The sequence below is a fragment of the Microtus pennsylvanicus genome, chromosome 4 (assembly GCF_037038515.1).
Source record: "Microtus pennsylvanicus isolate mMicPen1 chromosome 4, mMicPen1.hap1, whole genome shotgun sequence".
Taxonomy (NCBI): Eukaryota; Metazoa; Chordata; class Mammalia; order Rodentia; family Cricetidae; genus Microtus; species Microtus pennsylvanicus.
The window spans coordinates 121,348,679-121,370,894 of NC_134582.1; the positions used below are offsets into that span (position 1 = coordinate 121,348,679).

Below are 22,216 nucleotides of genomic sequence, written 5' to 3' on the forward strand. Positions count from 1 at the left end.
TATATATATATATATATATATATATATACTATATATATTTGGTATAACAGGTTATACCAATAGATCATTAGCATTTATACATAAGAAATTTTAAAATACAGCTCTCTTAGAGTATCTTGGAAAAAACAAGGGAATTGCTTGTTTCTAAAGAAGGGAACCCTTGTATGTTGCCTTTATATGGGTTGGAATCAGGACACAGAAGAATTTAGTTGGAATTCCATCTTTCATCTACAAATTCCATCCTGTGATACAGTGGATCTGATTATATACTATGGAACTCAAGACCCTTGAAGACTGACTCCCCTCTTGGCTCCCTCCAAAGCGTTCTACGGAGAATACTTTCTCCAGCTTCTTGTAGTTCTAATCTTTGAGTTTCTGAGACTGTTAACTGCTCTTCTCATGTGTATCTTGCCTTCCAGACCACATGTGATACATTTTCTTGTTGTTTGAAGGTCAGGATAAACACTTATTGATCAATCGCTTCTAATTGCTACTTCCCAAAAGAATGAACACTCTAACTATACCTACTCTAGAGATGTCAATAAAAAAGCTGTTATCTCTTAAACACTGCTCATGAATATCCAAATAAATCAGTTTGAGGTTTGTATGGGGCAGGAAGAGGTAAAGCATTCAAGGTATATATACACAATATTCACACAGGAGTGGGTGAGGCTGAAGCAAATTATTTTTATTTATTTGAAGAAAAGAACTAAAATTAAGTACTTTTGCTACCTGACATATACCCATAGCTCAAACTGAGGGTGAGTTTCTAAGCAGCATGGATTGAAGGGTATGTATCCAGCTTCAGCATATGAGAGTCCAGTATCACAAAAAAGAGCTTCTAACAGAACCCATGGCAAAGGCCTCCATGTTAATACTCATCACAGAATGGAAAGTTGGGATGAGCCTTGAATCTGCAATGAGAGAGAACAATGAAAGAGAAAACAATGAACAATGTGCCCGATGACAATTTCTAGTTTCCAATTTCAACAGAGATGACCACTGAGGTGAAAGTTGAAAACTTTTTTTGTGATAATTCATATGACATGTGTTCTTACTTTTACAAACAGTATTTCATAATAGAACTGAGGAAGAACAAAAGAACTGTTCATACACATATTCCTTGGAAATTAACACATAGAGAACCCAGAGTTAGTCATTCAAATATATACACCGTTCTATAAAGCAAAAAAACCCAACCATTTCTTTAATGCTTCAAATTCTCAATGAAGCAGAAACTGATTTTGTCTTATTTTAAATTGGGCAAGTCAAGTTATGTATTTGATAATAATGAATATTTCGGGGGGGGGATAGAGAGATGTCTCAGCAGCTAAAAGTGTTTGCTGCCATCCCAGGTGACCTAAGTTAGATACTTGGGACCCACATGGTAGGAGGACAGGATCAATGACTGCAAGTTGTCCTCCAACCTTCATATGCAGGGTTTGTGTGAGAACACATACACACCAAGTTAGAAAGTAATAGACAGTTAAAAACTACCCTGAAGTGATAAATTGATAGCAGCTTATTGTCAGTTTTATTCAACCATCAATTATTCATTAGCTGATAATTGTACAGGCTATGCTTTGTTAGATTCAGAACTAGAAGGAATGTCATTTATAAGACTAAAGTTCCATGTCCAAGTCATTTACTCTATAGCAGCATGAAAGTGATAAAATGATTTATCATTTTAATAGGAACAAAAATCACTGATTGCTTGCCAGTATTTCCATCTCTTTGAATAAGAGGTTATAGAAAGTAAAAATAATGTAAAAAATATAATTATAATAATATAATAAAAGAGGTTAAGCAAAATATTACTTGATTAATCTCTTTATATTATACATTGTTTTGTAAATTATATAGAGTTATAGATAGCATGAAGGAGAGTAATGATTGTCTGTTGAGTATAAATAGTGTTTTATTTACCACAACAATCCAGACATTCTTGAGAAAATGTTTGTCTAAGTCCTGAACACACATACAATGCAGAGGAAATAAGAGGTTTGATATTAATAAAGCCAATTCCATATGGAGAGGGGTAAGAGCTGCTGACCTGTGACACAGAGATGATGGAATTGCCTTTGGTCTGATAAGAAATTGGACGGATTTTAGAGATGATACTGTGAAATTGATCATTACAATATTTGAACATGTGACATTGAATAATACCCAGGATACACATAGAATCAAAAGATCTGCAGGGACAATATAGAGTCAGCAATGATATGGGCTCTCCCAGCACATTCCATGACGTTGATATAAGAGGGGAAGGCACGTCAGATCAAGGTAACCCTGTATATGCATCCACTTTTCTTTTGCTGTGTCCGAGAGTAAAACTCTGACTGAGTCTAGAAAGAGAATTCTAGAAATCTGTGCCTTGTCTGACTCTAAGTGTTCTTTGACTTCCTCATGCTGAGGTAACTTCTGACAAACATGCTATTAATATACTCTCCTTAAGGAGAGAACCATCAAAATTACAAATGCTATGAAAGTTACTTACATATCAGCAGAAAAATACCGTAAATTTCTGTCCAAGCCATCTAGAATTTTCATATGATCTGAAGCTAACTCGAAATCAAAAACCTGTTACAGAAGAAGAAATTCTATTTTAAATATATATTGATGGAGAACATTTGTCAATCTGAAACAACAGACAATACTTAAAACATCTGAGGAGGTACCCCAGTTTTTAAAGTCATCAAGCAAAACATTGAAATCCAGATTTAAAAATTAAATGGAAAGTATATCAGCACATATAATATGTAAATCTACAGACCAAGATTTCAAAGGAAGCTGGAGAAGAAAGAGCTCACAGGATTCAAAAGAGATAGTGTTATGTATGTGGAAGAGTTAATGACGTGCAGAGACAGTTTTGAAAATATACTTCAGTAATTATCATAGATACAGTTGCGTTTCTATATCCTAGCCATGAAAACTTAGGATGAGGGGGAAAAAGTCATTTTCAATATTACTTAAAGAAGGAATTGCCCAATTATTTAATGAATCCTGGTCAAAGGATTCAGAAACTGACTGGAAGATGACTCATTATATATAATTCCAAACAGTTTTATCATTTAAAAAAAAAGATGATCACTAACTGTTACAATATTACCACATGGGTCCATAACTGATTGGTTTACTCTAAAAGAGTGTTATAAAGAAATAATAAAATACCAACAATTTAAATGCTGAAAAATTTAGATAAGAGATGTACTGCTTAATTTATTAAGTTTTTTGTACACTTGAAAATTCTAAAATTAAAACTTAAAGCTCTGGGACTCATGAAGGACACAGCTTTAGTGCCCTGTCACCTGCATGTTCTCTCTGATATGCTCCTCATTGAAACTCTTGGCCAGGACCACAATCCCACGCTGCAGCTGGTAGCGAAGGGCAATCAGGGCAGGAGTCCGTTTGTACTTCTTTGCCATGGCACAAAGAACTGGATCTTCCAAGAGAACTGGGGTATCCTCATTAGTACTAGAAGGAAAGACAGTTTCCAGAAATATGTTGCTAGGGTTGAACACAGATGAACATGGCCACAAGGGTCCAGGAATTCTCAAATGTAGTCAATGGACTAGTAGTTGATCATTCTCTGGAGCCTTTCTGAAATACAACCCCACCTTGACTGAGAGTAAATTCCAGAAACCTGGATATTGTAGAATGAAGAGTTGTGACTTAGAGATAACTTCTCCTGTTCTTATTACCAATTTTTGTATCTCTGAGTTCCCAGAGCACCATAGGCAACCAGAATGATGTCATTCATCTTGCAGTAATCCAGCAGCTTGCTCTGGTTGAGGTAAGGGTGACATTCAACCTGTAAACAGAATAGAAAGGTATAAAATTATATGAAATCATTTATTAATATCAAAGAAATATTAAAGGAAGGAAGCTGGACAAAATATTAGCATTAAATTGGATTTTAGCTAAGACTAAGGGCCATTTGCAGGGTAGAAAAGAAACCCAATGTGGTCAAAACTTCCTAAAACGTATTCATAAATGAAGGCGATCTAAATGAAATCACCAAATAATGGGGAAGACAGAGTCCTAACTAGATCTTTTGATGCCAAATGAAGCACTCACTACTGGTATTGGGGTACATCTAGTTGGGTTGTTGGCCAAAGGGGTCCCATGGGAATTCCTAAAGAGCGCAGGCTGTTGCTAAGACTTTAGCTTGCCCTCTGCAAACTGACGGCCAAACCCATTGCTGAAGCCAGCACCTACCCAGCTCACAGAACGGGGGGAAGCTGAGCTGGTGCCTACAGAGAGCCTTCACTCCCACATTCTAGAGTCTTTGCTACAGGAAGCTCACAGAACGGGGGGAAGCTGAGCTCGTGCCTACAGAGAGCCTTCACTCCCACATTCTAGAGTCTTTGCTACAGGAAGCTCACAGAACGGGGGGAAGCTGAGCTGGTGCCTACAGAGAGCCTTCACTCCCACATTCTAGAGTCTTTGCTACAGGAAGGTACTCTGTATGCTACCAAACAAGAAATGTAAACACCAACCCAGGTGCAATCCTTCTGTTCTACAGTGGCGTCCTGCCTGCAAGATATGCTAGTACAATGGTGGCACAAAGCTTGTGGGAGTAACAAAATAATATGTAATTTATCTTAAGGCCCGCTCACTGGGATCGAACCCTAACATTACTTGGTTGCTACATACCTAAGACAGTCCTGGGACCTAGGGTAAAGGCAGATGCTACTGTTCTACCTAAAGAATATAACAGTAAAAGGACTCCTAATGACATTCTGCTGTGCTTATTGATCCATGCCTTAATCAGCCATTATTAGAGCAACTTTCTTCTGCAGTAGATGTGGGTCTCTGGATACTGAAAGACGTTGGGACATCTATCCCTAAAGGGGATGTTCCCATCAAATCTCTGGCCCCAGAGTTCAGGGGCCTTTATAGAAGAGGAAGTGGAAAGAGCATAAGAGCCAATTGGGATGGAGGACACTAAGAAAAAAAATGACCATTTAATCAATAGAATCAACATCTATATGAATTTACAGAGTCTGAGGCAGGTTGCACAGGGCCTGCACAGGTATGGACCAGATGGTGTCCTAGACCAGAAAGAAGTGGATCAAAGTTTCCATCTCTAACACAGAATCAGTCTCCAACTGATAACCATTTGTAAATAAAAATTTAGTTTCCTCCAAAGTGTTCTCACTAGGGAAACAAATTAAAGGTAGGCTGCATGCCCAGTAGTATAATGGCCAAGAGAAACAAATTCAATCATCATCTTTGGATATTTCTTGTCTCATAATGTCACTTTTTAAAATTTATCTTATCTAATCTAAAATCACATATTTTTATGTTTAGATAAATATGTGCCCCCATAGAACCTTTGCATATATATTATGACTTCCAGTTTAATGGTTTGTATGGATTTCTGAGTGAGCAAACCAGTGCGTTTCTGCTTCTTGTGCCTTTTCTTGTGCTGATTTTTTTCATTTTGTTTTGTCTTTTTCTGATGTATTAGTCTTTGTTCTATTTTATTTTATTATTATCCCCTAGAAGCCTTTTGTTTTCCTAATGAGAGCTAGATGGGAGAGAAAGTGGGGAGAAATGCAGAAGGAGGGAAACTGTAATCAAGATGTATTATGTGAGAAAAATATATTTTCCACATAAGGAAAAAAATCTTACCTTTAAAAAGAAGAGATCTGACTATGTCTAGCTTTACTAAATGATCACATCTGACATCACTAGTTGCTAGAATATTTAAGGTCTGGCTTAATTGTTTTTTAACTCTAGCCGCCTTCAGTTAAAGTTGGAAACTCCACTAATTTTCAACTTCCTATTATCTAATGCTCAAACGACAATAATGGATGAGAGTGCTTGATTTTTGCAGTGGGTATGTTGTGTAGCATGTAGGAGTAAATAGTTATTTCTATAATTTATTTTCAATGGATTCTTAAATACATGTTCAGATACAGACACTTGCATTTGCCTGTATTATAGAATATGGTATAACTCAATCATTTTAGACAAGTGGTTCTCAACTGTGGGCCATGATCCCTTTGGGTTGAATGACCCTTTTACAGGGTCACATATCAAATATCTGGCATGTCAGATATAATTTCTAACAGTAGCAAATTACAGTTATGAAGTACCAATGAAAATAATTTTATGGTTGAGAGTCAGCACAACTTAAGGAATTGCATTAAAGGGATGCAGCATTAGGGGGGTTGAGAATGACTTTTTGGACACACTGATATGTTGTATCATTATTACAAATGTCCTAAAACTTTGAATGTGGTTTGTTATATAACTGATGTACAAAACATTATTTCTGTGTTATTTCTTTGATATTTATGACATTTATATTTGTCATAAATAATATGTCGCTTGTACCCAAAACATACATGTCACATTTTTCCGAGAACACAGTCTTCCTTTTTTTCTAAGTTAGGGTTTTTTTTTTTTTCTGTGTAGTCCTGGCTGTCCTGAAACTTACTTTGTAGCTCAGGCTGGCCTCATACTCACAGAGATCCATCTGCCCTTGCCTTGCAAGTACTGGAACTAAAGGCATGCATACCACTGCCAAGCCCACATTCCTTATATGTAAGTTATAAAAGGTATCTCAGATCACATCATCAGCACACAATTGATGCGGTTAGGCACTGGATCAACTCTTAAGTATTGGTACAGTTTCCTCAGTGTGGATTTCAGCTACTACCAGTATCGCCTACTCTCCACTGTTCCTGTATTGACTCAGTTTCTGGCTGATCATTAGTATATCAGGTATAAGTGAATCTTCCTTCTGAAGTGTGGCTAGTGACTTCATCTCCAGATGATAGCCTTGACTTCTCTAAACTGTTTTCACACTATGGTCTCCCCGCATCACTGTTTTATTTTCCAAGCAAAGATATAATTATGAGCCCTTCAAGAACCCTGGATGAAGGCTCTATTCTTAGCACCTTTTGCTCTATAGAAGAAAGATGAGCAAATAGGGGGGACACATAGACACCTGTCAACAGGACATGAAGGAAGCAGAGAAAGCCTGATAAAGAATAAAGGAGCGCACCTGGTTGCACACAGGCTTATATCTGAGACCTGGTTTCTTCAGAATCATTTCCAGTTGCCTGCGGTTAAAGTTGGACACCCCAATGGACTTGGCTAATCCTGCATCCTTACACTTCTCCATGGCCTGGGAAGAAAATACGGGTGGAGAGTAACATACACAATTGGAATCTGGTTGAAATATAAAGTAGTGTTGGTAGAAAGAATGGTGAAAAAAAGGAAAGTGAAGCTGGTCAGTATTTATTGGTAAGAACTGATAATTAATAAAGTAAATGGCAGAAAAGGTGGTGACAATAAGATAAAGTCCTGTGCTCTCCTTGGGCAATCATGATTATCATATAGGGAGGAAAGCAGATTACGGTTATCCTCCACGTTCACTTTGGTTTTACTATGCATTTTCCTACTACTTAAGCAGAACATTCATGAGAAAGACCATAATGTCTACAACAAAGAGTACTCATCCCTTTCTTACACGTGCAGTTGTGCGAACTGGACCTCTCTCCTTTTGTCAGCAGCATTCACTGAATTGGTTCTTTGTTAATGTCCTATATTATATAATGCCTTCAAAATACTGTAATCCCCATAACCTCTTAATCTCTCTCCCACATCTATTACCTGTCTTCCCTCCCTACAAGCCTCTTTCCAGCATTCATTTCCTTCTGTTTTGAGGCCTTCAGAATTTAACCAGGATTATTTATGTGATCACGGATTTGGAAATATCTATTGAAACCTGGTGGGTTCCTGAATGGATACCCAACTGAAGACAACAACCGCCCCTTCCCCAGAATCCATCACCAGTAAACAGTTCACCAGGGAAGAATAGGGCCCCAAGAGTCCTTCCAGGGTTGATAATTGGCGCTGGCAGACTCAATCTCGTGCAGGCCTATTGGGGGTGTAGGGTGGGCATCTGCTGAGGGATCATGTCTGCATTGCCTGTGTTGCGCCCAGAGCACAGCATTCTTCTTTCTATCTTACGGCTCTTACACTTTTCCTGTCCTTTTTTCTGAGATGTTCGCAGAGTCTTTGAAGGGCTAATAGCTCAGCCATCATATTTTCTTACTTTCTCCTTCTCTATTTCTTCTATGGCATTTATTATCGTCACTCACCTCCCATGTGGCACAGAGATCCACTGTGTCGAGTATTAAATTTCCATGCTCATCTTGAGGTAAAAGACTGTCCCCTGGCTGGAATAGTTGCAGTCATTAGAAAGGGCTTACCATTTTAACATCTCTTCCTGCAGCTATGCTCCCAGAAAAATTTATGTCTGAGAATTAAACCCTTAACATAGATGGAACAATTTTTCTTATATTAATAAAGTACCTTTTAAGGGCTTTCTATCAGCAACAGGAATTTACTTTTCATATGCTATGTGCAATAATAATACATTTTCATAGCCTCTGTCATGGAGTAGTTGACACACTATTTTTAATACACCTATATATTTCCCTGTTGCAATGTCCATCTTTCTCTGACAGTTTCACTAGTGTCATGGCACTGATTTCAGGCAATTAGGAGTTGTAAGTTTGACACAGGATAAATAATCAGGGCTCCAAACCATGGCCTTTGGTACTCTGAGTGCATGAATGATAGAAAATTAGGAACGTGAGAAAAAGTTAATTGTTTTTCTGCAAGGTGGACTTTGATGTTGGACAGGTGGACTTTGATGTTGGAACATGCAGGAAGCCATCAAATATAAATGAGCTTGAGCTTTGAGCTAAAGGCCTTATTATCATCAGTAGAAATGGCTGAAACAAAACTGACTAGACCTCTAATAGTATAGAGTCAGGATAGAACTAAGTGAAGATATTTCCAAAGACTATTTTGTAGTTTTGCTCATTTACATGATGTGGTAAACATTTTCATGTAAGTTATCCTGAGGAGTGTGTTTAAGATTTCTTACTTCAATATGTTTACTGATTTGTTTAATTATTTATTTTGATTTTATTGAGCTCTACATTTTTCTCTGATCCCCACCCTGCCTTTATTTATTTCTGTTTCTGGTGTGTGTGTGTGTGTGTGTGTGTGTGTGTGTGTTTGTGTGTAGCACAGTGATGATTGTAGAATAACTTGTAGGAATCAGTTCTTTCCTTCCACTATTTCTGCAGCCACACCTTGTTGTTTTATAACTCTTATTAAATAAATTGAGATTATATAAATTTTTATATATTAAATCCATCTACTCACAAAATGAAGGTCATGTGACAGTTGAAGTTAGATAGTTTGATATTACACAAAGTGCCTACCTTCAGAGACACTGGGAAATGAATGAGATAGAGGTCAACGTAGTCCAAATTAAGTTTCCTCAGTGAACTTTCCAAGCTGGGTCTGACCAACTCTGGACGATGGGAAGTTGACCAAAGCTACAAAATACGGAAAATGGAAGTTGTGCTGGATCAATAAATTGCCGTAATCAGTTGCTTTCTGTCACCTGGTACTGAGAAACTTTCAACTATATCATGTGAATACATCCCCTTCATCAATTTGCACAATCATGCACTGTGTCTTTAATACCTTTGAAGTGTAGAATATATCTTCCCTTTTCACAGTGCCATCTTCAATCTTGCTTCGAATGGCCTGTCCCAACTCTTCTTCATTTTGGTAGAAGTGAGAACAATCAATGTGGCGGAATCCAACATCTATAGCTATTTTGGTAGATTCCATAGACTTTTTCTTGAGATGCTAAAGAAACAGAAATAAACAGTATTTAAATATATCCGTGATTACGTTAGTATAAGCAGTGACTTTTATAAGAAACAATTTCCCCTCGTGTTTCTATTTAGTTCTGCTTGGAGTGATGGATCCATCCACATTTTACTGGGTCTTTCCTAATTCAATGACAACATTGGTAAGAGATCTAAGTTCCCAGATACTAGCTGAGTCTAATCTGAAAACAGTGACTAGTATGCTATGTTAAACTTCTAAGCAGTTAAATAATATACACATCACAAATAAATATGCACAATGAAGATGAATCCTCAAAAGACATAGATTTATACAAAGAATATATCCAGATTAATCACAAAGGAAAATTTCAAGTATTTGTCAGATTTTACAACAAAATTCATAATTTTAAGAAAATTATAAATAAAGCAAAATTTAAATTATTGTCTTGTCTACCAAATGTGATTAAAAAATAAAAAATGGATTCATCCTGTTGGCCCTGGATCATTAGGCTACTGGCGGCCCTGCTTAGTTGCTGAGGAATCTCATCAGGACGGGTGAGTGTGTGCTATCCAGGGGCGGACTGTCCCGGAAGAGAGCACAAACCCCCTCCCCCAGCTCCTTCTGCAGGGCTGTCTCTCTTTCCCACGATCCAGCCCCCCCCTGCACCCCTCCCCAACCCTGCCCTGCTGTATGCTAGGACCAGTGCTCAAGTACAGTTTTAAGCTCCTAAACTAAGGCGACCCACCCAGAGCGGTGAGTGCCTGCCTACCGGGCAGACCTCAGGGTCCCCTGTAAGGGAGCCGGGCACCTTCAGCTCTGGCGCCAGGCTTCCTGCGCGCTCCTGGATACCATCCCCCCCTTGCTCCATTCATCCTGTTGGCCCTGGATCATTGGGCTACTGGCGGCCCTGTTTAGTTGCTGAGGAACCCCATCAGGACGGGTGAGTGTGTGCTATCCAGGGGCGGGAACGGTTCCTACTTCTACACTGAAGAGATATACCCAGAGAGTCAATCACAGCAAAGACTGGACCAAGAGACCAGGCCTCTCCTGGCTCCATTTGAAGGAAGAGATGGGAAGGCGCCAATACAAGAATTCCTCCAACAACCTGAAAGGCAACATGACACCACCAGAAACCAGGGATCCCGAAATAAGAAGAATTGTACACCCTACTCCTGAAGAAATAGAAGAAATCGACTCAAAAGATAACTATATGAAAATAATAGAGGACCTTAAACAGGAGGTGAAAAACTGCCATAAACAATTAGATATTACAAACAAAAAGGTAGAGGAAATGAATAAATCGCTCAAAGACACGCAAGAAAACCAAGAGAAACAAGAAAAAGCAATCAAACAGGTTAGGGAAGCGGTTCAAGACATGAAGAATGAAATGGAAGCATTGAAGAAAGCACAAACCGAGGGAAGAATGGAGATGGAAAATCTGGGTAAACGAACAGGAATGACAGAGACAGGTACTAACAACAGATTACAAGAGATAGAAGAGAGAATATCAGACACTGAAGATACCATAGAGAAAATAAACACACTGATCAAAGAAAACAGCAAAACCAACAAATTCTCATCACAAAACATTCAGGAAATTTGGGACACAATAAAAAGACCAAACCTAAGAATAATTGGAGTAGAAGAAGGAGAAGAAGTGCAGCTCAATGGTACAGAAAATATACTTAATAAAATTATAGAAGAAAACTTTCCCAACCTGAAGAAAGAGGTACCTATGAAGGTTCAAGAAGCATACAGAACACCAAATAGGCTGGATCAAAAGAAATCATCCCCTCGCCATATAATAATCAAAACACAAAATATACAGAATAAAGAAAGAATATTAAGAGCCTCAAAGGAAAAAGGCCAAGTTACTTATAAAGGTAAACCTATCAGACTTACACCTGACTTCTCTATGGAAACCATGAAAGCCAGAAGGTCCTGGATAGATGTACTGCAAAAACTAAGAGATCATGGATGCAAGCCCAGACTACTATATCCAGCCAAGCTTTCGTTCACTATAAATGGAGAAAACAAAATTTTCCAGGATAAAAACAAATTTAAACAATACGTAGCCACAAATCCAGCCTTACAGAAAATTATAGAAGGAAAATCACTAACCAAGGAGTCCAACAATGCCCACAATAACTCAGTCATCTAGAGACCTTTCACCAGCGCATCTCAAAGAAGGGAAACACACAAACCCTACTACTAAAAAAGTGACCAGAGTTAACAACCACTGGTCATTAATATCACTTAATGTCAATGGGCTCAACTCACCTATAAAAAGGCACAGACTAAGGGATTGGATTCGAAAACAGGATCCAACATTCTGCTGTCTACAAGAAACACACCTCAACCACAAAGACAGGCACCTACTCAGAGTAAAGGGCTGGGAAAAGGCCTATCAAGCAAATGGACCTAAGAAACAAGCAGGTGTGGCCATACTAATTTCTAACAAAGTTGACTTCAAACTTAAATCAATCAGAAGAGATGGAGAGGGACATTTTATACTCATAACAGGAACAATTCATCAGGATGAAGTCTCAATTCTGAATATCTATGCCCCTAATATAAAAGCACCCACGTATGTAAAAGAAACATTACTAAAACTCAAGGCAGCCATCAAACCACACACACTAATAGTAGGAGACTTCAACACTCCTCTCTCACCAATGGACAGGTCAATCAAACAGAAACCTAACAGAGAAATTAGAGAATTAATGGAGGTAATGAAGCAAATGGACTAACAGACATCTATAGATTATTCCACCAGAACAGGAAAGAATATACCTTCTTCTCTGCAGCTCATGGAACCTTCTCGAAAATTGACCACATACTCGGTAGCAAAGCTAACTTACACAGTTACAAAAAAATATTAGTAACCACCTGCGTCTTATCAGATCACCATGGATTAAAGTTAGAATTCAACAACAATGCTACCCCCAGAAAGCCTACAAACTCATGGAAACTGAACAGTCAACTACTGAACCATACCTGGATTAAGGAAGAAATAAAGAAAGAAATTAAAGTCTTCCTTGAATTCAATGAAAATAAAGAAACAACATACTCAAACTTATGGGACACTATGAAAGCAGTGCTAAGAGGAAAGTTCATCGCACTAAGTGCCCACTTAAAGAAAACAGAGAAAGCACATATTGAAGACTTAACAGCCCACCTGAAAGCTCTAGAAAAAAAAGAAGCAGACTCCCCTAGGAGGAGTAGAAGATTGGAAATAATCAAACTGAGGGCTGAAATCAATAAAATAGAAACACAGAAAACAGTCCAAAGAATCAATGAAACAAAAAGCTGGTTCCTGGAGAAAATCAACAAGATTGATAAACCCCTATCCAAACTAATCAAACGGCAGAGAGAGAACACGCAAATTAATAAGATCAGGAATGAAAAGGGGGACATAACCACAAACACAGAGGAAATTCAGAGAGTCATTAGATCTTACTACAAAAGCCTGTATGCCACTAAACTGGAAAATGTAAAAGAAATGGACACTTTTTTAGATAAATACCATTTACCAAAATTAAACCAGGACCAGGTGAACAATCTAAACAGACCTGTAAGTCGCAAAGAATTAGAAGCTGTTATCAAAAACCTCCCTACCAAAAAAAGCCCAGGGCCAGATGGGTTCAATGCGGAATTCTACCAGAACTTCCAAGAAGACCTAATTCCTATTCTCCTCAATGTATTCCACAATATAGAAACAGAAGGGTCATTACCAAATTCCTTTTATGAAGCTACAGTTACTCTGATACCAAAACCACACAAAGACTCAACCAGGAAAGAGAATTACAGGCCGATCTCACTCATGAATATCGACGCAAAAATCCTCAACAAAATACTGGCAAACCGAATCCAAGAACACATTAGAAAAATTATACATTATGATCAAGTAGGCTTCATTCCTGAGATGCAGGGCTGGTTCAACATACGAAAATCTATCAATGTAATCCAGCATATAAACAAACTGAAAGAAAAAAACCATATGATCATTTCATTAGATGCTGAAAAAGCATTTGACAAAATTCAACATCCATTTATGTTAAAAGTCTTGGAGAGATTAGGGATACAAGGGTCATACCTAAATATAATAAAAGCTATATACAGCAAACCGACAGCTAACATCAAATTAAACGGAGAGAAACTCAAAGCCATCCCGCTTAACTCAGGAACACGACAAGGCTGTCCACTTTCACCATACCTCTTCAATATAGTGCTGGAAGTTCTAGCAATAGCAATAAGACAACATAATGGGATCAAGGGGATTCGAATTGGAAAGGAAGAAGTTAAACTTTCGTTATTCGCAGATGATATGATAGTGTACATAAGCGACCCCCAAAACTCCACCAAAGAACTTTTACAGCTGATAAACAGCTTTAGTAATGTGGCAGGATACAAGATCAACTCCAAAAAATCAGTCGCCCTCTTATACACAAAGGATATGGAAGCAGAGAGGGAAATCAGAGAAGCTTCTCCATTCACGATAGCCACAAACAGCATAAAATATCTTGGGGTAAATCTAACCAAGGAAGTGAAAGATCTATTTGATAAGAACTTTAAGGCATTGAAGAAAGAAATTGATGAGGATACCAAAAAATGGATGGACATCCCTTGCTCTTGGATTGGGAGGATCAACATAGTAAAAATGGCAATTCTACCAAAGGCAATTTATAGATTCAATGCAATCCCCATCAAGATCCCATCAAAATTCTTCACAGATATGGAGAGGACAATAATCAACTTTATATGGAAAAACAAAAAACCCAGGATAGCCAAAACAATCCTATACAATAAAGGATCTTCTGGAGGCATTACCATCCCTGACTTCAAACTCTATTACAGAGCTACAGTAATGAAAACAGGGTGGTACTGGCATAAAAAAAGAGAAGTCGACCAATGGAATCGTATAGAAGACTCGGATTTAATCCCACAAACCTATGAACACCTCATATTCGATAAAGGAGCTAAAAGTATACAATGGAAGAAAGAAAGCATCTTCAACAAATGGTGCTGGCACAACTGGATGTCAACCTGTAGAAGAATGAAAATAGACCCATATCTATCACCGTGCACAAAACTCAAGTCCAAATGGATTAAAGACCTCAATATCAGCCCGAAAACACTGAACCTGATAGAAGAGAAAGTGGGAAATACCCTACAACAGATGGGCACAGGTGATCGCTTCTTAGGCATAACCCCAGAAGCACAGACATTAAGGGCAACATTGAATAAATGGGACCTACTAAAACTGAGAAGCTTCTGTAAAGCAAAGGACACTGTCACTAAGACACAAAGGCAACCTACTGACTGGGAGAAGATCTTCACCAACCCCACAACAGACAAAGGTCTGATCTCCAAAATATATAGAGAACTCAAGAAACTAGACTTTAAAAGGCTAATTAACCCAATTAAAAAATGGGGCACTGAACTGAACAGAGAATTCTCAACAGAAGAAGTTCAAATGGCCAAAAGACACTTAAGGTCATGTTCAACCTCCTTAGCGATCAGGGAAATGCAAATCAAAACAACTTTGAGATATCATCTTACACCTGTCAGAATGGCTAAAGTCAAAAACACCAAGGATAGCCTTTGCTGGAGAGGCTGTGGAGGAAGGGGTACACTCATCCATTGCTGGTGGGAATGCAATCTTGTGCAACCACTGTGGAAGTCAGTGTTTCGGTTTCTCAGGAAATTCGGGATCAACCTACCCCTCAACCCAGCAATACCACTCTTGGGAATTTACCCAAGAGATGCTCTATCATATGTCAAAAGCATTTGTTCAACTATGTTCATAGCAGTATTATTTGTAATAGCCAGAACCTGGAAACAACCTAGATGCCCTTCAATGGAAGAATGGATGAAGAAAGTATGGAATATATACACATTAGAGTACTACGCTGCGGTAAAAAACAATGACTTCTCGAATTTTGCATGCAAATGGATGGAAATAGAAAACACTATCCTGAGTGAGGTAAGCCAGACCCAAAAAGATGAACATGGGATGTACTCACTCATAATTGGTTTCTAGCCATAAATAGGGACCACGGAGTCTACAATAGGCGAATCTAAAGAAGCTAAGTAAGAAGGTGAACCCAAGGAAAAACATATCGTTATCCTCTTGGATAAGGGAAGTATACAAAATTGCCGGGGAGAAAAGTGGGATGTTGGGGGTGGGGTGGGATGGGGGTAAGGGGAGATGGGGAGAGAAAAGGTAGAAGGAAAGGAGGGGGGACTTGGGGAAACAGGAGGATCGGGATAAAGGAAGGTTGGATAGGGGAGCACGGAACCCCATTTCTTAGTTAAAGGACCCACTTTAGGATGGGCAGGAGACTTGACCCTAGAGGGGATCCCAGGTGCCCAAGCTGAGGCCCCCAGTTAGTTCCTTGGGCAGCTGAGGATAGGGAACCTGAAATGACCCTATCCTAGAGCAATACTGACGAATATCATGCATATCATCCTAGAACTTTCATCTGGCGACGGATGGAGATAGAGACAGAGACCCACACTGGAACACTGGATAGAGCTCCCAAGGTCCCAAGGAGGAGCAGAAGGAGGGAGAACATGAGCAAAGAAGTTGGGACCACGAGGGGTGCACCCACCCACTGAGACAGTGGAGCTGATCTACTGGGAGCTCACCAAGGCCAGCTGGACTGTTACCAAAAAAAAGCATGGGATAAAACTGGACTCTCTGAACATGACGATCAATGAGGGCTGATGAGACGCCAAGGACAATGGCACGCGGTTTTGATCCAACGCAATGTGCTGGCTTGGTGGGAGCCTAGCCAGTTTGGATGTTCACCTTCCTAGATATGGACGGAGGGGGGAGGACCTAGGACTTACCACAGGGCAGGGAACCCTGACTACTCTTTGGACTGGAGAGGGAGGGGGAGAAAAGTGGGGGGAAGGGGAGAGGGGTGGGAGGAGGGGGAGAAGAATGGGAGGAGGGGGAGGGAAATGGGAGGCTGGGAGGAGGTGGAAATTTGGTTTTTTTTTCTCTCTTTTCTTTATTCTCCTTTTATCAATAAAAAAAAATGGTGAACTAGACATGTTTATTTATTATTCACTAATTAAAATGCATCTCTTATTTCATGCTTTAACTTTGAGGAATAGAATAACTGTAAACATTCTTTTATAAAACAGTGTTAAAGGTTTTTCCAGGCAAATAATAATCAATGTTTCTTAAAAAGGAAAAGTTAAGCAGATAATAGCTGTCTTGAAGGAAAAGCCTCAGAGGGAAGTAGCAAGAGATCTTCTGAATGTGTATTACGACTTTGGGAGCTCCTACAGACACCTGTGTGACTATGGCAACCGTGGATGGGAGAGAGGGAAACCATGAAACTAGTATGAAAATACTTCCATGTTTTACCAAGCAGTTCAGAAACCAAACATGGGAACTCATCAGTTGGATATATATGACTCTTCTTAACCTTGTAATCTCATAGAAATCTAAAGGTAAGTATTTTAATTATTAAATCAAGAGTTAAACATCACTACTGAAGGAGAAAAGTAATCATCATTTTATATATATATGCAAACCCTGCAAGCTTTAATAACGACTTAGGAAGATACGCACACTGCTACATAGTGTCATAATATTATGAGACTAACTAGCTGTTTTTTTACTTTAAGCCCTGGCCCACAAGACAAATCCCAAACCTGGCATCCTTATTGGGGTCATGAACTTGGGATCAGACTAGTTATAGGCCGCTTAAGAGAAAAACTTAAACAGATGTAGAATTAAACTGGCTACTAATGACTTATCCTTATATCTATAGATTAATTAGATTAATCTCTCAACTGTCATCAGAGAAGGTAATCAAGATATATTGTATGAGATTAGATTCTTAACAAAAAAGAAAAAAAAAGAAAAAGCCATAGATCTGAAAGAGAACAATGATATATGTATATCCAGAAAAGTGATAGCTACTTTTAGGAGTTTTGTAGAAAACTAAAACACTGGGCAGTTCATGCTTTCAATCCCAGTAGTGCATGCCTTTAATCCCAGAACTAGACATAAAAATTAACATATAGATGAATGGGATGGACTAGACATCATAGAAGTGAATTTATTCTTCAAATGATTCTCAACCAAGGTCCTAAATAAGAATAAGAAAAAACACAGGGTTTTCAACCAATGACACTAGGAGCATTGAATATCCCCACACAGAGGATGGAAATGTGACTGAAATCTGCTACCTAATAGTAACATTAATCAAAACAAACAAAGACATTAATATCAGAACTGAGATGATAAGACTACTATCAAGAACATGAAGGAATCTCTTTAAAACATGGCTTAGGCAGTTTTTGACTTTGTCCTCCAAAGCACAGAACAAAATAGCAAAAGCACACAAGTGACAGGATACCAAGTTAACATCGCTTGTATAATAGTGGAAACAGTCAACAGTGTAAAGAAAGCAATCTACAGAAGAGGAAAAAAGGTCAATCAATTATTACATAAAGACTAATATCTAGAATTTATATCAAACTCAGTTAAGAACAAAAATCAAGCAATTACACATAAAAATGCATGAATGGATTGAATAAACATATTTCAATGGTTAACAAATATAATGGCTATTATATATATAATATATATTATTAGATATGGTTAATAACTAAGTTTTAGTTTTTCTTCTTTTCTGGGAAGCAGATCAAAACAGAAGGAAAATCTTTGGTATTCAGACCAGAATAGTGAATGATCGCATGATCAAACTCTGGACACACAGTCTGCCTCTCTCTTCTTACAAGGCATAGCTCTAACCTGGTGAAGCAGTGGACCAGGAACCCTCCAGAATTGCACAGGAATTGGTAACTTCCATTCTTTTAGGTTTGTATTCATTCCAGTCCTCACCAGCCCAACACCAGCCCTGTTACCTCTTCAGTCACAAAGGTGCCAAAGCCCAGTACAGGAATGGAGTGACCATCATTTAATTCCATTTTCTGAGATTTGGAACTCATCCTCACTCACTCCTCTAAGTTAGAAGACTCTCTTTTTTGTGCTCTCAGAGACAGTGAACAGTGCAAAATATTGCTCCAAATGTGTGTGACTAATCAGTAACCCGTGGCACGGAGGCGGAGCAGGTTACATCAGTATTCTATTTATTTATAAGGAAAGAATTGACATCAGTCCACTTATTTTTATACGAAAGAGAACTTGCTAGAAACTCCTACACAGTGACCACCAAATGCTTTTATTTAATAAATTTTGTCATTGGAATACTCCATTCATTATTTCAATCACTGTTTATTGACCAATTCAAGAATAGAAAACTTGAGGTGTCTACTTTCTTAGTTTTTGTTGTTATGAAGAAGACTCTCATTGTTTATACAATTTTTGAAATCCAGAGTATTTCAAAACCTACAATGGTCATCTTTGCTTCTCTTCCATTTTTATTTGGTTCAATTTTATAGAAATAATGTCTACAATACTTAAAATACTTTTCTACATAGAATGATCCCCAGTTCCCTGTGAAGGTGATCAGGATACCTTGTTCTTTTGTCCACTTTCTCTTTCTGTTATCTCCTTTCTGTATCTTGTAGCTTTAATGTAGCTTTCTATTTTTGTGCTTTATGCTTCTTGGAGAAATGAAGAATTGAAGACATATCATTATATTTTATTTCATAGAATATTTTGGAGATTGGGGTGAAATTTAAGGTTGATTTAAATAATAGAAAGTGACATAAAACATGGACAAAATGCTATAGTATTAAACAAACATTTATTAATCCACATGGAAACAGCTACATTCATAAAAGCTAAACTAAAAAGAGAGTTTATGTGTCTAAAATACTGGTATTGATCCAATCTATGTTTTTATTGAGAACAATTTGCCATAACCATCAACAAATTGCTAAGTAATTAGTTCTGAGAGACAAATGACTCGTCTCTATATTGTGTAAAGAATTTTATTTTACAAAGTCACATGGGGAAATATAAAGATAGATCTTTATTTTCTTGCATTCAGCACTATGCAAAATATCTTCATTCTTTATATATAGTTGGGAGAACATTCTGCTATTTATCCTAGCACTCAGGAGGCAGAAACAGGCAAATCTCTGAGTTTGAGGCCAGTCTGGTCTACAGAGCAAGTTCCAGTGCAGCCTTGGCTGCACGGGGAAACCTTGTCTCAAAAGAAAAAAAAAGTAAATAAAATAAAAAGTAAATAAATAAAAGTAAATAAATTAATAAATAAAATAACTAAGATTTTGAATAGTCACTCTGGTCTGGTCATCATGGTTTCTGAGAAGACACTGCCATATTTAAATCATTTTTGTGGAGAAAATTCCTTACCTTTTTTTAAAAAAAAAAAAAAGACAAGCTATCTTTTTTCATTGTACATACCAATCCAAATTCCCACTCCCTTCCCACCTCCCATTCCCTCCACTAATCACCTCCCTGCCCCCCCCATCCACTCCTCAGAAAGCATAAGGCACATTTCTTTGGTGAAGGTCCAGGGCCCTCCCTACTATATCTAGGCTGAGCAAGGTATCCATCCAAAGAGAATAGGGTCCCAAAAAGCCAGTACAAGCAGTAGGGATAAATCCTGGTGTACTGACAGTGGCCTCTCAGGCTTGTTTCAGACCCAAGTCTCATGCCGCTCTTCCATTCATGGTGATTCAGAAACCAAATGCCCTATTTGTCTGTAGCAAGTTTCCCATGGACATAGTTAATACATTTGTTTCTGAGTTTTTGAAAATATGGATGTGTCATCACAAAACATAGAGAAGGTTCTGAAAGTCATGTTCTAAACTAAGAAAAGAACCTTCAGAGAAAAGCACATAGAAGAACTAATAGCTACCCAAAGATCTTTAGTTTAGTATTTATCTGCATGAAAGTGGTACATGCAGAGCGTCTAAGGATCTGTAGTCCGCGCCGAAGTTGGCGCAGTTTGAGGTGAGAAACCCCTCTCTGGGCCTAAGAGTAAGCTGTTACTTCCAGATCCAGAAGACCCAGTAAGGAATCTTAGTGATGATGTCCTGTGCTGCCCACTGCGACTTACGTAATTAGCTCCTTGTCAGTCCTTGTCAGTGGCTATGTCTCCTAGATCAGACTTTCGGCAACTCTCACATGCTGTGGTCAAGGAGAGTGATGGGACTGAAGGACTCACAGAACCACAAGCTGTATCAAAAGTGCCAAATTCCTAACAGAGAGCACTCCCTAAGTGAATGACCACGTTAACAAGAAAGTTCACTGCAGTTTTCTTGAGCAGATTGTGGATATACCCCCCCCTCAACCACCACCACCACCACAACCCCTGCATACCACTTTCTCCACCTGTGCTGAAGAGCTAAGGGAGACTCTAGATGGGGCACCACCACCCCTGCATACCACTTTCTCCACCTGTGCTGAAGAGCTAAGGGAGACTCTAGATGGGGCACCACCACCCCTGCATACCACTTTCTCCACCTGTGCTGAAGAGCTAAGGGAGACTCTAGATGGGGCGAAGCTGCTAGGAATCAGAGACCACTAGTCAGTCACCCATCCATTGCGAGGCTGGGATGCATTATGATCGCCCCCTCGTGGCGCGGCCAGAGCAAACAGCCACCAGGGAAAAGTTACTGGGCCAACAGTACCTACGTAGTTCTGAAACTGAAGTCTTTATGATCAAGCAACAAAATTCACATATTCTAAATATTAATCCTCTTAGAGTATCAGAAATACTTATTGAGATATTTTCCCAATTTCTATGCTCATTTTTACAATGAACAAATGCTTCCACCGTGTGTGTGTGTGTGTGTGTGTGTGTGTGTGTGTGTGTGTGTGTGTGTGTTACTCTGGTTTGGTTTTTGAAACAGGTTCCTATGTAACTCAGCTAGCGAGTTATGAAGTCCAGGCTAGAACGAAATTTCAGTTCATCCTGTCTCAGTCTCCTGACTACTGAGTTTCTCAGTGTGTGTCACCACAACACCCAGCTTATTTCTTGTTTTGTTTTGGGGGTTTGTGTGTATTGAGACAGGCTCTTGTGTAGCTCACAGACTGGCCTTGAACATGCCATGTAGCTGAGGATGACTTTTAACTCCCCAACTTCCTTTCTCTGCCTTCCAAGTGCTAGAAATACAAATGAGTGCCACCAAGCCTGGATCTACTGTTATTGTAATGGAAATTCTTCATGACTGTTCTCTATACTTTGTGAGTATCATGACCTTTTCTTTAGAGGAAACATAAAAATATTCTTTATTACCTATGGAAAATAATATATTATCTCCTGCTGAGTTAATTCTTAGCTATGCTCTAACTCATTAATTAATACATGAAAGAATTATCTAAATATACACCGGTTTACCTAAATGTTCTAATAAATTTAAATAATAAAATATTAGGAATAATATAATAATAATAATTAGGGAGTCAGAAACTGAGTTAACAATATGATAAATGATGTGAGCAACAAGCATTATACAGTAAAAGTACAGCTGATAGATTCATAGACAAACCCACAGGCGTATAACCTGGTGGCAAAACCAATTTGCAGAGCTTTGGGAGCACCTGTCTTCTGAATAGTCATTATCAATTCTA

At 38.5% G+C, this 22,216-nt stretch overlaps 1 protein-coding gene across 1 annotated transcript; it reads right to left on the minus strand.

Moving 5' to 3' along the window:
- Positions 1 to 665: 665 nt before the first annotated feature.
- On the minus strand, positions 666 to 18,706 carry LOC142848924 (aldo-keto reductase family 1 member C18). Its single transcript, XM_075971090.1, has 9 exons — positions 18,574 to 18,706; positions 9,529 to 9,696; positions 9,261 to 9,377; positions 8,124 to 8,201; positions 7,022 to 7,144; positions 3,705 to 3,814; positions 3,312 to 3,477; positions 2,501 to 2,583; positions 666 to 914 (listed from the first exon to the last, which is right to left on the minus strand). The coding sequence occupies exons 1-9, from the start codon at positions 18,655 to 18,657 to the stop codon at positions 872 to 874; spliced, it is 972 nt and encodes a 323-aa protein (XP_075827205.1). The 5' UTR covers positions 18,658 to 18,706; the 3' UTR covers positions 666 to 871.
- Positions 18,707 to 22,216: the final 3,510 nt, after the last annotated feature.

Coding starts and splice junctions, on each gene's coding strand:
- LOC142848924 (XM_075971090.1), bottom strand. CDS start 18,657: ATGAGTTCCAAATCTCAGAAAATGGAATTAAATGATGGTCACTCCATT. Junction 7,145..8,123: donor ATCTCTGTGCCACATGGGAG/GTGAGTGACGAT, acceptor TTTTCTTCCCAG/GCCATGGAGAAGTGTAAGGA. Junction 915..2,500: donor CGGTATTTTTCTGCTGATAT/GTAAGTAACTTT, acceptor CTCTCATTGCAG/ATTCAAGGCTCATCCCAACT.